Below are 17,185 nucleotides of genomic sequence, written 5' to 3'. Positions count from 1 at the left end.
ACGTTATAATGTTCACGTAAACCAATACACACTTATTGGGATTTTATTTTACCAAAAACATGTAGAAAACATTGGCCTAAATTTATGAATAAATTAGATCTTTTAAAAACATTTTTATTGGATGTGTTCCAATGGTCAAGTGGTTAAATTTGGCAATGAAGTTTAGTTTGACACAAATGAAAATTTTTAAAAGGACAAGTTCACTTTTGAAATACAACTACCGACAGCCTTTGCAACTGTCGGCTTACAGTTCTCAATCAACTACCACGGCACTGTTGTGGTAGTTGATTCTTCCCGTCAGTGTGAAACTCCCTGCCCATATGATGGATGGGCAAATAGCTCACACAGACAGTCTGTAGAAGCCCTGCATGGCATCAGCGATCTGATCGCTGGTGCAATGCTTTGCAAAAAAAAAAAAAAAGTGAACTTATCGTTTAATGAGACCCTGTCACCTGTCCATTTACAGCAAAGTGAAAGTGCCTCCTGATAATTTCACACTCCCAAAGTATATATCCCCATCCATGCCTGCTCCTTTGAAGCCATTGCTTTGTTTCCCTAACAAAGAAGGGCTTTCAGGCATGTTGGCCTCCCCCATGTGAAGGTGTTCCTGCAGAAGGGAGAGAAGGCTAGCAGAGGCTACTCTGCACTTGTTGCTCAATGGAGATGTGTACTGGAGAGGAGGATTGCCAGCTAGTGAATATCACTTAGCAAAGATTAGGTCTAGGATAAGGTATATGAAAAAGAAAATACTTTTTACTAACACGTAATGGCAGAATTCTTACCATGCTAGTAGCATAGTTCTCAAGATAAATGGAAAGCGCAGCCTCTACAGCTCCTCCGCCTGGTACCACAGACTTGGATTCTAGGACTCTCTTCACCACACAAAGTGCATCATGGACAGATCGCTCCATTTCATCACACATGAAATCGTTTGCCCCACGCAGAATAAGTGAAGCACATGTTCTGGCCTTTGTACTGTAACAATATAAAAAAATAGCCCATGTAGGTTATTTCAGACACCAGTCCCTGCAGAAAATGGATTATCCTTCCAAAATCTCAGGTATCAGATGTTAATCCTATATGGGTTACAGCTGTTCTGTTAAGCATTTGTGTTGTACTTTTTAAGGCAAGACCATTTAGAAAGTGTAGGTCAAGGCAAAATAAAAAAAAACATTTAGCAAAACTCTGGAATACACGCGCTGTCCCTCATCGTTTATACCTTTACAGTGGTAGAACAAAAAAGAAAATTTAAAAAAAAAAAAAAAAAGGAAGGAGGAGGAGGTTATAACATGCATTTCATACTTACCTGTTGGTTTTGCACAGAGCAGCCCCAATCTTCTTCTGGGGTCCCCATCTGGGGTGCCACCCTATCTGCATCTATTGACAGACCATGCAGCTCAGCCCTCCTCCCTCGTCACATCATTTGACAGCAGCGGGAGCCAGTGGGTTGTCAGATTGTTACACAGCAGGTTTTTGAGCACTGTATATTGACAGAAGACTTTTTACCTTAATGCATAGAATGCATTAAAGTGGTTGTAAAGGCACACTTACATGAGTCCCCTCAATCCAGCAATGTCCATGAGAGCCTTGCCTCTCCGGGGACTTGTACGCCTAATTTACTTTTGGCAGCAGCAGGAACCATTGGCACCCGCTGCTGTCAATCACAGCCAATCAGGAGATGGAGAGGGCGGGACGGCGTCTCAGTGTGTGAATGGACACAGCCACGGGCTCTGGAGTGCACCTGCTTGGGTGCCCCCACAGCAAGCACCCGGTAGGAGGGAGGAGCAAGGAGCGCCGGCATGGGATCCAAGAACAGGAGGACCAGGGCCGCTCTGTGCAAAACCACTTCACAGAGCAGGTAACTTTTTTTATTTTATTTTTTTTTTTAAACAAGGCTTTAATATCACTTAAAAAAAAAAAAAACACTTTAGGCTATAGAAACATTTTATATATTCAGCCTGCAAGTACAGATAAACATTCGTGTGCCAGAAACATAGTATGCGCCTACCTTCCTATTTGACGTAACACAGCTCAGAATTCCTAAGCGCATGTAAGCCCTGACTACTTCATTCCTGATGCAATACAAAAAAAAAAAAACAGACCTTTCTATCTCCATAACCCTTCCTTGTGCATGGAAAGCCAAGTTTGCAAGATTTTCGACAAAAGTTAACAGGCTTTTTTGTTGCATTTATCCAACAGATAACACTTTCAATTGTAGATTTAGCAGACCAAAAATGGTGCAAACAAAAGAAGATGTTAATCGTTAAAATATAACTATATGTAAACCCCCCCCCCTTTTATGGCTAAAGTAAGGGAGGGTTGTAACCAGTGTCAGATTTTTTTTTTTTGCCATCTGTGTCCCATTGCAGATTTCCCTGCAAATTATGGGAATTCCTTGGGGACCCCCAGGTCACCAGAACTAGTGTCCCAATTGGAAGATACCCCTCTATTGCTTTTCTGGGGACAACCCAAAATGTGGGATTTACTTTCAATAATGGTAAACAGGACAAATGGAGAGGTTGAATCTCACTAACGGGGGGCACAGACTGCAATAAAAACTGACAGGCGTTTTAATCCATCTCAGGTCTATCAAAAAAAAAAAAAAAAAAAAAAAAAAAAAAAAAAGGTTTTGCGTTAAGTTATACTTTACGTACAAGTCAAGCGAACAGAGAAATGGAAGCAATCACTTCCGGCCTCGTGTTGCATGCCAAGTGGAACTAGATTTATTTTACTATCCTGGAAGCCATTCTGCTAAATAGAATTACTACTTCCATCATAGCCTATATCTTGTCATTTAGAGATATCAGGAAACGGGGGCGTGACCGGATGCGGGAGTGAGTGGAGGAGTGAGTGAACTTCCCCCAGCCCGATGCCTCCGTGTCCATAGGAATCTACTCCAGTGCCTCCGACCCGGCTGCGAGAGCTCTCTCCCCCCATAGAACTTGGCGTCTAGCCAGCTGATCGGCTCCCCTGCCCGTCCCGGAGCGCGACGCCGCAATACCAGCCCAGCCGCTCGGGAGAAGCTGCATATCCGAACCCCTTGGAGCGGAGAGGAGGGGCGGTTGCCTGGGCGACGGCTTCGGCCTCAGCACTAGTGGAAGGAGACGGCGGGGACGGCGCGCGTTCTCAGAGAAAGGAGCCATTAAGCGTTCTCAGAGAAAGGAGCGTCCCTGTGCTGCCCAGGTATCCGGCAGCGCCAAGGTACTAGCTTTTGTGGTCACACTAGGGGGTGTATTAGAAGTGGACTCTCTCCCCCCTCTCCCCAGGGGTTAGCCTATCGTCGCGGACAAAGGGGGAGCGGAGACACAGGTGAGCCCTGGCAGCCTGATATATTATCAGCCTACGACCTGTCTTGAGCTCAGGCTGCCTTAAGCAGCCTGCTACATTTTCACACAGAGACTTGTGCATATTTGGGAAAAGTTATTTTCTGACGGTTGGTGGAGGGCTATATTAATAAGGGATATTATTGGGTCTGAGACAGCACTGAGCGAAGAGAAGAGGAGCAGGGGAAGAGATAAGAGAGGGGGGGGGGGAAATATTAACCCCACGAGCGGCCAAACCTTTTCACACATCCCCCCGGCCTACACAACAAGCCATGACCAGGAAAAAGGGAGAGGAAGTACAACAACAGGACAACACTAGCTCCCAAATGACCCGTACTTCAAAAGAAAAGGCGAATCAGGCAGCAGTCGCAGCAGCGGCCAAACACCCCTCCACTTCATCACCATCTAAAAACACCGAGCAGCAGCAGGACAGGCCGCAAGCAGGGGGCTCAGGGGATAGAAAGAGCTTAGGAAAAGGACCAGCTGTAATGCACACAACGAAAATGGCGACCAGTAAAGGTTCTGCGGGTGACTCCGCAGGATTAGCAACCAGCAATGCTGCTGCGCAAAACGCATCAGCAGACGCCGAACCCACGCTGAAAGATGTTCTGCAGGCTGTCAACTCCTGCAGAGCCTCCTTGAGCGACCAGCTGACGGGATTAAAGGAAGAGATAATTAGGGTAAGCCAAGAACTGCAAAGGACTATAACTAGAACATCTGAACTGGAGGAGAGAGTAAGCCAGGTTGAAGACGATTTAACCCCACTAAAACAAGATCTCAAGTCACTAAAAACGCAGATGGGACTATATAAAGCGAAAATGGAGGAAATCGAAAATAGGTCCCGCAGGAATAACGTGAGAGTGGTGGGCCTACCAGAGCGGTGTGAGGGTCCCCGCCCTGAGGAGTTCTTGGAGAAGTGGCTTAGGGGCATATTCGGGACGGAAACTTTCTCTCATCTTTTTGTTATTGAGAGAGCCCACAGAGTACCAACTAGGACCCCACCATCAGGGGGGTACCCCAGGCCGATGATAATGAAGCTTTTTAACTAGAGAGACAAGGTAACATTGATGCGTAGGGCCAGAGAACTGGGGGATATTCTGTACAACGGAGTTAAGATCTCATTTTTTCCTGATTATTCCCCAGACCTCCAGAAACGAAGGGCTGAATTTAGGGATATCAAGCGTAACTTACGGACTTACAATATAGAATACGCCCTGTTATACCCTGCACGGCTACGCATTACTGCCTTAGGGTCCACCCATTTCTTCGAAACAACAGTAGGGGCAACAAAATGGCTGGAAGACAACAAAACGGGTCTACAGAGTTAAGGGCCAAATAAGGTTATCTAAACCTGGACAGGAAAGGAGGAAAATGCAATCTTCTATCTTGTGATTCTTTTCCATTCTCTGTCTTTTTTTCTTCCCCCCCCCTTTTTTTTTTTTTTAATTTTATTTTCCTCATAGCAAATTAGCAGATGACACGGGGGTGGGGGGTACGAGAGTGGAAGCACGGATGAAGGATGTGATTCCACTAGTCGCACATGTTTCTTTGTGGGCTTGGAAGTGGGTTGTGGGAGGGGGGGCGGGGGGGATGAGTGTGGTAGCAAATCACAATGTATCCTTTCAACATATGTGTGGGAAGTCACTTCTTGTATGGTTGGGAGGGGGGAAAAAAGGTCACAAGCGCAGCCCCTAGGGCTAGCCTAGTTAGGCAGGGGGGGGGGGGGGGGTCACGAATAAGGGTGGGAAGAAGGGGGGTGGATAAAGTTGAAGGGGGGTGGGAAGGGGGGCTTATAGTGAGTCATAGGGATAGGCAATGGCGCAAAAGTAAGGCACGCATAGGTATGAAGGGTCGGTTCACAAAAACAAATGTAATGTACATTAGCACAAGTAATTTGTATTTGCAGTTAGGAATTGTAGGGGGGGGGGTCCCTGGACGTGGGGGCCCCTTGCCCCCCCCCCACTTTATTTTTTCTTATTTTTTTTTCGTATTTTTTCTTGGCTAATACAATCACAGAGTTCACGATGAGCTTGGTATCCACAAATGCACAAATAAATTTTTTCTTTTTTTCTCTTTGGTTTTTCTAGTTTTTTTTTTCTTAGATGCCTTTTAAAACATTAAGGATAGGCTCCTGGAATATCAGGGGTATGGGTGATCCTGCCAAAAGGGCAGCAGTATTTTTGGCAATGGAAGCTCACGGCGTCGGACTGGCTTGTCTGCAGGAAACCCACCTCACCAATGATACTAAATCACAGGTTCGGAACCACAAAATTCCAAGAACAGTACCACTCAGTTTACACCTCATACTCAAGAGGGGTGAGCATATTGGTGGGGAGAGGCATCTCGTTTTCCTGCAGGGAAGCCAGAATAGACGCGCTGGGTCGCTATGTCTTCCTGAGCTGCGTTGTGGAAAATCAGCCCCTGGTGATAGCAAATATTTACATCCCCCCTCCGTTTAAAACAGAGACTATTTTGGACCTGCTGGAGTTTGTGGAAAGCAAAGTAGACGTACCGATTATACTAGTGGGGGATTTCAATACAGTTCTGGATAATAAATTGGATCGTTTCCCGCCCATGAACCGGGCGGAAAGGCTATCAGAGGGCCGCTTAGGCCAACTTCTGGAGGAGGTGGGGTGGTGCGACCTATGGAGATCCCATAACCCAAATATCCGACAGTATTCCTGCTACTCAGGGACACACTCCACTCTCTCGCGCATAGACATGGCGGTAGGCAATAGGGATGCTATGCAATTTATAGGGAATATAGAGTACAAGCCGAGGGGTATTTCAGATAATTCTCCCTTGATCTTGACTCTGAACCTAATTGCTAAATCTAGCCGCAAAAGGTGGACAATAAAACCATTGTGGTTGGATTTAATAAGCAGTTCAGCAGAAGTAACCTCTAAATTAAAAGAGTTTGTAACATTTAACTCAGGCTCAGCCCCTGCGGGGGTAGTGTGGGACACTTTAAAAGCGTTCCTTAGGGGACTATTACACCAGCAGGTTGTCATAGCTAAGAAAACGTCAAGGGAATGGGAGGAGAGGGCTAGTAGGGAAGCTACGGTATCAGAAGCACAATACGTGGCGGACCCAACCCCGGAAAAACAGGCGGTATGGCTCAGTAGACAACAAGAGTATAGAGAAGTAATCAACAGAAGAGTAGAAAACAAAAGACTCTTCCAGAAGCAAAATTACTTTGGCGAAGGGGAGAGGGTGGGCCGGATGTTGGCACTTATAACTAAGTCTAACATATCCCCATCGGTTATTTTCTCAATTAAGACACCGTCTGGAGAAATTACTTCTGACCCCGCCAAGGTCCTGGAGACTTTCTCGGCGTTCTACAGGGAACTGTACAGGTCGCGCAGGGGGTTGGACCGGCGCGATATGAACGGGTTTATAGAAGGGGTAGAGTTGCCTGTGCTCTCGGATAGGGACAGGAGCGAGATGGATTCTCCCCTGACCCTGGAGGAGTTGCAAAAAGCTGTTGCGGAGCTGTCAGGCCAGAAATCTCCAGGCCCGGACGGCTTGCCATTGGAGATCTATAGAAAGTATGGGGAAGTGCTACTTCCAGAGCTCCTAAAAGTACTGGAGCAGTCGATTAAGGACGGAAGGTTACCCCTGTCGATGTTGGAGGCCGATATAGTGGTGATACCAAAGGAGGGGAAAGATTTATCGGAAGTCTCCTCATACAGACCGATATCATTACTGTGTACGGACGCCAAGATTGTCGCAAGGGTGCTGGCATCTAGACTAAATAAATGCATTACAAAACTCGTGCATCCAGACCAATCGGGGTTTATCCCCGGTCGGTCCACCAGTACCAATATCAGAAGGGCCTACTTGAATCTTCAGGTACCGGCGGAGAATGAGGGGTCTAGAGCCATATTGTCCTTAGACACCGCCAAGGCTTTCGATAGCCTGGAGTGGGAATATCTTTGGTGGGTCCTGGAGAGGTTTGGATTTGGCCCCGTATTCATTAGTTGGTTAAAAATCCTATACAACCACCCAAAGGCAAGACTCAAGGTAAACAATGACTATTCGGAAAGCTTCCCCCTCGAAAGAGGAACTAGGCAGGGCTGCCCCTTGTCCCCTTTGCTGTTTGTTTTGGCTATGGAGCCATTGGCGGGAGCGGTGAGATCATCAGCCGAACTGCAGGGCTTCCATAGGAACGGCGAGGAAGAGAGAATAGCGCTTTTTGCGGACGATGTGCTATTCTTCCTTGGGGACACGATCTCCTCATTGGAGAAAGTGGTCCATTTGGTGGAGGACTTTGGTAAATTCTCAGGCCTGACCATCAACTGGGAGAAATCATCACTTCTGCCGGTCGATCCATTGGCCAACCCTATCCCACTGAGCCTACCCCAATTAAGAGTCACGGGGAAAATGAAGTATCTTGGTGTTGTGCTGTCCAGGGACCCCGACGCGTTTATTGAGGACAATCTGGTCCCTCTTCCAATGAAATTTAAAAAAAAGTGCGACATCTGGTGCAGACTCCCTCTCTCTACAGCGGGTCGGGCCAATTTGATTAAAATGATATGGTTGCCTCAGTTGTTATACCTGCTCCACAATTCCCCAGTGTGGATTGGGGAGAAGCGGTTCCAAAGAATTCAATCCCTCTTTAGGGAATTAATTTGGAAAAAAGGGCAGGCCAGGATAGGCCTACAAAAACTGCAGTGCCCCGATACGGAGGGGGGATTGGGGATCCCCCACCCGTTTACCTATTTTCTGGCTGCTCAGCTACAACAACTTGGTGGATGCGCCACTGATGGAGGGGGAGGTAAGAGTGCCCAAATCATCCTACAGGGAAGCCCTCATAGTTCATTAGTTGAAGCACTGGAGGCGGATTCGCTACAACGAGTGATCCCAACACTTAAAATGATCACTAAGATCTGGCAGGCAGCCAAGCGAACAATGGGGTACAAGGGAATCTCGGAATATTCACCAATTTGGAACAACAGGTTCCTGCAGGAACTATTATCAGTTGACAGGAACAAGTTGTGGGAAAGGAGTGGGATACGCCGGCTGACACAATTATACGAGGGGGACACTCTGAAACCGTTCGAGGAACTGAGGCATGAGTACGGGTTGCCAAACCGAGTATTTTTTAGCTACTTACAGATCAGACACGCCTTGAGTAAACAGTTCGGAAGGCAACCCCCCATATGGTGTAAGATCCCATTATTACAAACAATAATAAAATCAGAGACCTCCAAGGGGTTAATCACAGTGATATATACCCAATTAATAAAGAAAATAAACACACAGGCAGGCTTCCCTGGGGGCAGGGACAGGTGGGCGGCTGACGTGGGGGAAATCACGGACACGCAGTGGAAAAGGATTCTGGAATTTGGACCAGAGGTGTCGGTTTCTCCCGCGCAAAAAGCCTCTCACCTGATGCTGCTGCATAGATCCTACTATACACCGAAAAAGCTTTTATATGTTTGGCCGCAGAGTTAACGATGAGTGCCCTAGATGTGGAAGTACAGGCGATTTAATCCATATGTTCTGGAGGTGCCCAAAACTAGTTAGGTACTGGCCTGAGATTTTAAAGAAAATAAATACCACGCTTAAAATTAACTTAGAGCTAGATCCCAAGACTTGTGTGCTGGGATATGTTGCCAATGGATTGAGAGACAGAAGTACGGTGGTAGCGGCAGCAAGATGCCTGTTCCAGGCCAGGAAACTAATTGCACAGTCTTGGCAATCAAGAACTCCCCCTACCCCGGAAGATTGGATTAGAACCGTCAAGTCCACTGTGTGGAGTGAAAGAACATTTTACACTAGGTCAGGCAACCACAACAAGTTTGCAAAAATGTGGAACCCGTGGATCCAAGCAATGCCTTGTCCGCTAGCAGTGTTACTCTAGTGCTGAATATACCTGCTCCCCCCATCAGTGGGGCGAGGCTGAGCGAGCAGTAGCTTAGAGGTTAGAGCCGAGAGAGAATAACGTATTGAACTAATATTGGTCACTGTATGCGCTTTGGAAATATGGGGGCCTAACAAGGGGGGGTTAAAAGGGGGGTGGGCGCACTAGTGAGAGAAGTATCAATGCATAATCACGCACAATAGCAATACGAGGGTACGCGGCCAATTGACCTTGAGAGGCAGGATGTAGGTTTTACACTTGTATTGCGGCACTTCTACAGCTATCTATACACTGAAATGCATATGGTTACACAATACCTTACTAATAAAAAAAAAAAAAAAAAAAAATCTTTGAATGGCCACAATGATGTGACTGGATTAGAGACATATATGAATATTATTCTGAAGGTAGTCTCTGGATAAAGCTAACTGATGTGGCAAAAAAAAAAAAAAAAAAAAATGATATCAGGAAACAAAATACCATGCACTGTGTGGCAGATTTATGACAACATAATACATTTTGTTGACAGATAATATGCAGATCTCTAAGTGGTACAGCGAGGAAAATAATAATTTGTTCCCCTGCAGATTTTGTAAGTTTGCCTACTTACAAAGAAATGACGGGTCTAGAATTTTTTTTTTTTTTTTTTTTTTTTTTTATCATAGGTATATTTTAAATGAGACACAGAATATCAACCAAAAATAACACCATACAAATGTTATAAATGGCGTTCCAGTTCAGTGAGTAAAATATGTTTTGCTTGGGGATCAAATACTTGACTTGGTATTTGGTTGAGAAACCCTTGTTGGCAAGCACAGAGGTAAGACGTTTCTTGTAGTTGGTTGCCAACAGTCAACGTCTCTCTGCTCAAGGAGCTGTGAGAACAGAGCAAATCGGCAGCGTTCAATCACTTGGTTCTCAGTGTTAGAGGCACCGGGGAACAGATGCAGCATCAAACCAATGCTGCATCCACCTAGGTAAGTAGGTTTTAAAAACAAAACAACCCCCCCCCCCCCCCCCCAAACAAATCTCTTAAGGGTTCAAGGCCATCAATTGGAAGCTCGAAGTTTTAGCTCACTCCCACCTTAACGTGCTTCTTCAGCCACTTTGTTGCCTTGGTGGTATGTTTTGGGTAATTGTCATGCTGGAAGACCCATCCACAACCCATCTTCAGAGTTCTGGCTGAGGGACGGTGGTTCTCAGCCAAGATGTTACAATACATGGCCCTGGCCCTTCAATGCAGCAAAGTCAGCCTGAAACTCCAGAGAAACAGCCCCAAAGCATAATGTTTTCACCTTCGTGCTTGACTGTAGGGATGGTGTTCTTAGGGTCATAGTGAGCATTTTTCTTCCTCCAAAACACGGCGAGTTGGAGTTAATGCCAAAGAGCCGAATTTTGGTCTCATCTGACCACAGCATTTTCTCCCAATCCTTCTCTGAATCAATTAGATGCTTTTTTTTTTTAAAGATATGTTTATTGAAATTTTTCCATAAACCACTAATAACAGGTTACAACTGCAATTAAACCAGACTGTACCTCCTGAGTCTCACAACCAAGGTATACATGAATGAAAACACAGCTATACCACTGCTATATGTAAGATTTTAAAGCTATAACACATTGTGTAACTGATTCATATGAAAAGGAAAAATATCAGCAATACAAACTAATCTCCGAAGCCTGAGGACACCAGAGTAAGGGGGCTGGATATCTATCCACTCCATATCTTATCAAAAAAGAGGAGAGATCGCTTTTGCAGCTCAAAAAGTAAGCTTATATAGGGGTAAGCTATTGTTGATCAATTGCAGCCAGATGGCTATAGTGAGCCCAGAAGTTTTTTTCCAGCTCAAGAGGATAGTCTTTCTAGCAAAAAATATAAGATGTGTAGCAACGGTTTAGTATATGCAAAACGGATAATTTGCCAAAAATACCCAGTAGACAATTTTTAGGATGTAAAATTTTAGGGACACCCAGAACATTGAACACAAATCCACTGCGGACCAAAAAAGCAATTAAGGAAATCAGCCTCTACTCAACAGCCTCTAAAGCACTCCGGTGTGGCACGCAATCCCATCTTACACATTTGATAAGGGGCGAGATGACCATGGTGGAATATATTTATTTGTATGACTATTTCTACAAGCTATGACCGGAGCTTTTAAAATGTCCACAAATTCAGTCTAATCATCATCAGCGAATTGAATATCTTAAGCAGCCCAGCGGTTCTGTGCAGCCGCAAATCTCAGGTTAGAATCAGCCATTAGTGCAGAGTAATATTGGGAAATCAATTTTGTATTGTCTGAGTTTTTAAGCAGCTTCTCTAACGGGGACATCCGTAGAGGAAGTGGGAGTGAACCAAACTGTACTCTCACAATGTGACGAAGCTGAAAATCAATATAGATAGAGAGGAAGGAGGAAGGCTATAGCCCTCTCTCAATTGGGCAAAGGGCTTAAAGCCCTGTTCCGGATATAAAATGACAAAAAAGGTATTTAACACCTCTAACAATCCAGTATTGTGGGTGAGGAATCATGAGCCATTCATTCAATACAGGATTATTCCAAAGTGGATTGTTAGAAAAGGCGGCCCAGGTAGCTTTAGCAAAATGGGTCACTACTGTAGTGGAGACGGCGTAGTTTGCAACATTGCTGTGCCCTGATTGGTTGGCACCTGCCTATCATTTATATGTCCACTGACAAGCTTCAGATGGGTCTGTACATGTGCCTTCCTGAGGAGGGGGACATTGCAGGCGCTGCAGGATTTCAATTCATGACAGTGGTCCCAACTGCCTTGAGATCATTTACAAGCTCCTCCTGTGTAGTTCTGGGCTGATGCCTCACTTTTCTTATGATCAACCTTATCCCATGAGGCCAAAGCTTGCATGGAGCTCCAGACTGAAGGCGATTGATCGTCCTTTCATATTTCTTCCATTTGCGAATAAACGCTACTAACAGTTGTCTCCTTTTCACCAAGCTTTCTGCCTGGATGGTCTTGTAACCCATTGTGCTGGTCAACAATCTTGTCTCCAATGACCCTTGACAGAGCTTTGGCCTTGCCCATGATGGTGAGGAAGATGGAAGAAAGATTGTGGACAGGCGTCTTTTATACACATAATGAGTTAGGAGCACCTTCTTAAAATTGACAGGACTGTGTGCCACATGAGAACATACAGGCGGACCCCTACCTAAACATCCAACTTACAAACGACTCCTACTTACAAACTTACAAGAGTTAATATGGGAAAAAGGTGTCTCCGCTGATGCTTTATCACCAGTCCATGTTTCCCTAAAAGCCCAAAATTTTCAAAATCCAATTGTCTTGGGGACAGAAAGTGAGGTGAAATCTTCTGAACAGGGTCACAGAAAGCAAAACAAACATTACAGGGGTGATAACCCTTCCCTACGTTATCCAAAAAGCTTAAAAATAGATTTTGTGGCTGGAGCTACACTTAAAAATGGACCTGTTCCGACTTACAGATTCAACTTAAGAACAAACCTACAGTCACTATCTTGTTTGTAACCCGGGGACTGCCTGTACTGTAGCCAGTCTGTGGGAGACAGAATTGTTGGTTGGTAGGGGATCAAATACTTATTTACTCACTGAACTACAGCTCAATTTATAACATTTGTATCATTTTTTTTATTTTTGGTTGATATTCTATCATTTAAAATACACTTGTGATAATTATAGACCCTTTATTTCTTTGTAAGTGGGCAAACTTACAAAATCTGCAGAAAATTAAATAATTATTTTCGCACACTGTAGGTCAGCTGAGGACACAATACAGATTGCTGTGGTAATGAACTGGTACAACCAATCATGCAAAATTAGTTGAATGTCCACTTACTTTTTAACTAAGATCAGCTCGTCATCGCATATTCTCTCTTGTACAACTTCTTCAGCCTGCCCCAGCATGGAAGCCTCAAAGCTTTCTTCACCTTCCAGGTTAGCAAGTGTTGAGCAAACCATTGCTGTGAAAACAAGATAATTGGGTGTTCAAATAGATAAAATGCATTTAGGTAAAAAAGGGGAAAGGGAAGTGCCACCTAAGTGCAGTATAGTAATAAATGATTAATTAATGGTTAAAGAGTAGTATGGGTTCAATTTATTTTTTTGCATTATATGAATCCTGGTGAGATGCTACTGTGAAAACCGATTTGCTGCCCTCTGAAATATACAGCTCTTGTTAAATCAAAGAAAATACCTGTGGGAGGGGCCAAGGTCTGTCTTGCAGCGTCAGCCAGACCACAATGTCAGTATCCAACCCATTCTTCCTCTTCTTTATGACTGACATGGGCTCCTGCCTGTCTGCGTACTCCAGAAACTTCAGCAGTGATTCAGCTCTTCTCACCCCCCTCCCGTCCAGGCTGTTCTGAGTTTCTTCACACACAGGCAGCTCCTCTCACCCTCCTCACATCTAAGGCTGAGCTCTCAAAAAATGAAGGGTGACCCCTGGAAGGCCCACACCTATGGCGTCCTGCTGCAATGAATGGAGTGGCAACCTCAGCCATGCCACTCCCCCAAAGTGTTTCTGCAAAACAGGGACTAGAATCCATCTCTTCCCCTAGTAAAAGCAGCACACTGTACACAAACATTGGCTAGGCAGTGTTAACCCTTTGATCGCCCTAGATGTTTAACCCCCTTCCCAGCCAGTGTCTTTTGAACGGTGACTGCATATTTTTAGCACAGATTATTGTATTATTGTCACTGGTTCCAGCAAAGTGTCAGTGTCCGATGGTCCACCACAATATTGCAGTACCGCTATAAGGCAGGGTTCACACCTATGCAAATATTCGCATTACAGGAGATTGTGACAGGCTCTCTATGGAGCCGGTTCACATATCTCCCTTGAGGCTGCAATGCTGTGCATCTTTGGCTCAGTTTCAAGGCCAAATGGCAGCAAAAATTCAGCCCGAATTTGTCCCTGAAACTGAGAACAAGGATGCATCGGACCCCCTGCTGCGAGCCGCATCCGTTGCGGGTGTGAACCCAGCCTCAGTCACTGATCGGCGCCATTACTAGTATAAAAGAAAACTACATAAATCTAATCCATAGTTTGTAGATGCTATAATGTTCACATAAACCAATCAATATAGGCTAATTGGGATTTTTAAAATAAAAACATAATACATATTGGCCTTAATTTATGAAGAAATTTTTTTTTTTTTTTTTTTTTTTTTTAAATCGGATGTGTTTTATAGCAAGATATAAAAATATTTTCTCTTCGTCAATACTGTCTTTTTACAACGCAAAATATATATATACACGTGTGTGTGTGTGTGTAATGAAAAAAAGTGCCGTATTGCAACAAATGGCCTGGCCATGAAGGAGGGGGGGGGGGGGTAAACTGGCCACAGCATGCAGAACACACCATGGTCAATTCTCTGTGTGTGCTCTCCCTGCCTCCCAGTGGCCAGGAAAGAATGTGTTACAATGTAATCTGCATTGCATTACATTAAGTGGAGCTTATGGACCCTGAAAGTCTCATTAAAGAGAATGTGTCACAAAAAAAAAAAAAAAAAAAAAAAAAAAAAACCCACACACACACACACACGGGACTTTGTCCCCTATGCGATACCCCCCAAAAAACCCACACCCCATAAAAAGTAACATTTTAGATTTTTAAATAAAAAAAAAAAAATTTACCACTTAAAAACCAGCCTCGTTTTGGAATTTAGGTGTTTACATGTTTAAAACAGTTTTTTGCTAGAAAATTACTTGGAACCCCCAAACAATATATAGTTTTTTTTCTAACACCCTAGAGAATAAAATGGCGGTCATTGCATTACTTTTTTTCACACCGTATTTGCGCAGCGGTCTTACAAGCGCACTTTTTTTGGAAAAAAAAAAAAAAAACACTTTTTTGAATAAAAAAAATAAAACAGTAAAGTAAACCAAATTTTTTTTTGAATTGTGAAAGATAATGTTACGCCGAGTAAATTGATACCCAACATGTCACGCTTCAAAATTGCGCCCGCTCGTGGAATGGCGTCAAACTTTTACCCTCAAAAATCTCCATAGGCGAAGTTTAAAAAATTCTACAGGTTGCACGTTTTGCGTTACTGAGGAGGTCTAGGACTAGAATTATTGCTCTCGCTCTAATGATCGCGGCGATACCTCACGTGTGTGGTTTGACCACCATTTTCATATGCGGGTGCTACTCACTTATGCGTTCGCTTCTGCGCGCGAGCTCGTCGAGACTGGGCGTTTTAAACATTTTTTTTTTTTTTTAATTTGATTTTATTTTTACACTTTTTCTTAAAAAAAAAAAAAAAAAAAAATATTTGGGTCACTTTTAATCCTATAGCATGACAGGTCCTCTTAAATATGAAATCTGGGGTCAAAAAATCCTCAATCTCATATTTGGACTTAAATGCAATTTAAAAAAAAAAAAAAAAAAAAAAAAAAAAAAAAAAAAATGTAATTTGAAAAAAAAATCACATTGAAAAAAAAATGTGGCTTTAAGAGGTATGGGCGGAAGTGACGTTATGACGTCGCTTCCGCCCTGCAGTGCCCTTCCCCGTCTCCATGCACAGCTAGGGAACAGACGCGATTGCCTCCGCCGCTGCCGACGGCTCCGGATCGCGGCGGGGCCCCCCTCTCCCGCCAACGATAAAAGTGATCTTGCGACGAATCCGCCACAGAGACCACTTTTATCCTGTAGCCCTCCGAAAACAGGGATACCGGGGTTAAGGCAGCTAGCTGTTGCCATAACAACGATATCCGTCCTCAAAAAAGGGACGTACATCGACGTGCGGCAAGCGGTTAAAGTTATAACCAAGCACATGGCTCTCCCAACCCCCCATTTACATGAACGTATGCGTTGGAGGCGCCTACACATAAAAACGCTGATTGTGCTACATGTTACATATAGTCAGGCACGCCAGAGTAAGAGCAATAATTCTAGCACTAGACCTCCTCCGTAACGCTAAACAGATGACCTATAGGGGGCTTTTAAAGTGTTGCCTATGGAAAATACAGGGTGCTGAAGCTGGTCGCCATTTCACATGTAAAGTTTGACATGTTAAGTATCCATTTACTCTACGCAACCTTGTCTTTTATATTTTAACAAAAAAATGTATTTCATTTTGTGCACTAAAATTACCTTTAGTGTATATTTTTTACTGAAATTTTGCACTTCCTAGACCGAAAACTGACACCATTTTATTCTCTAGGGCAGACGTCTACTTTCAGAAAGTGTGCCAAGCAGTACTCAAGCCTACCTCCAGTAGCTTTTGCAATACGTTTCAAATCCTTTTTAAGAACTCTTCGCACAGCCATTGCACCAGCATCAACAAAGTACTTGAGGCACATATCATCAATGCCACCAGTAGTAAGAATAACATTTGCTCCAGTTGCTAAGATCTTCTGAATCCTCTCCTTGGTAATGTCAGATTCCCTATAACAAAAAAAAAAAAAGAAAGAAAACTGAGCATAGAAAGCACAATACAGCAAAGGCGCAGAATTTTACAGAACAGTTCTACAAGCTGATCTGAGTACACTGCTTGGGTGGTAACTTTGTGGAAAAAGGATAATATAAAATAAAGTGGTATTAAACCAAAAATGTAATATATTGCAGGTTACCAAATCATTAGACGTGGTGACTGCATTCATTTTTTTAGTTTTTTTCCCTGTTTCACTTGGTGATCTGGCCAGATGGAGCAGCAACAGAGGTACCTTTGGACAGCAGCATTGTCAGTCTGGGGGGAGGTGGGTGAGTGTTGCATGTACTACCAGATTAAGATACACTAAACAAATAGAAGTCAAAAACAGTTACAGCAAACAGTTTTGTTCCTTTTGGGATAAAGGTTTTAAATAAAAGCTGACCATTGTAAGCACCCTCGCCAGTGTTAAATAGTTTGTCTCAACCTTGTATCTGTTACAGCTGTAAAAGAGCCTTTTCCTGTTGAAAAACAAAAAGACTTACTGGCCGGATCATCAAGTGTAAAGGAAATAAATCCATAAAAAGGAAAATAAAAAACGAATACAGCCATCACA

At 43.9% G+C, this 17,185-nt stretch overlaps 1 protein-coding gene across 1 annotated transcript in view; it reads right to left on the bottom strand.

The window, feature by feature from the left end:
• Positions 1-17,185, bottom strand: part of TCP1 (t-complex 1) — a 55,166-nt gene that overhangs the window by 11,410 nt on the left and 26,571 nt on the right. The window contains exons 8-10 of the mRNA XM_073627998.1: positions 16,411-16,586; positions 13,035-13,158; positions 783-975 (exon numbers count right to left, since the gene is read on the bottom strand). Coding sequence (XP_073484099.1) covers positions 783-975; positions 13,035-13,158; positions 16,411-16,586 — 493 coding nt within the window. The remainder of the gene's footprint in view (positions 1-782; positions 976-13,034; positions 13,159-16,410; positions 16,587-17,185) is intronic.

The sequence above is a fragment of the Aquarana catesbeiana genome, linkage group LG04, assembly GCF_042186555.1.
Source record: "Aquarana catesbeiana isolate 2022-GZ linkage group LG04, ASM4218655v1, whole genome shotgun sequence".
In the NCBI taxonomy this organism is placed as follows: Eukaryota; Metazoa; Chordata; class Amphibia; order Anura; family Ranidae; genus Aquarana; species Aquarana catesbeiana.
Note: the sequence above shows the minus strand (reverse complement) of the source record. Positions and strands in the feature narration are given on the sequence as shown.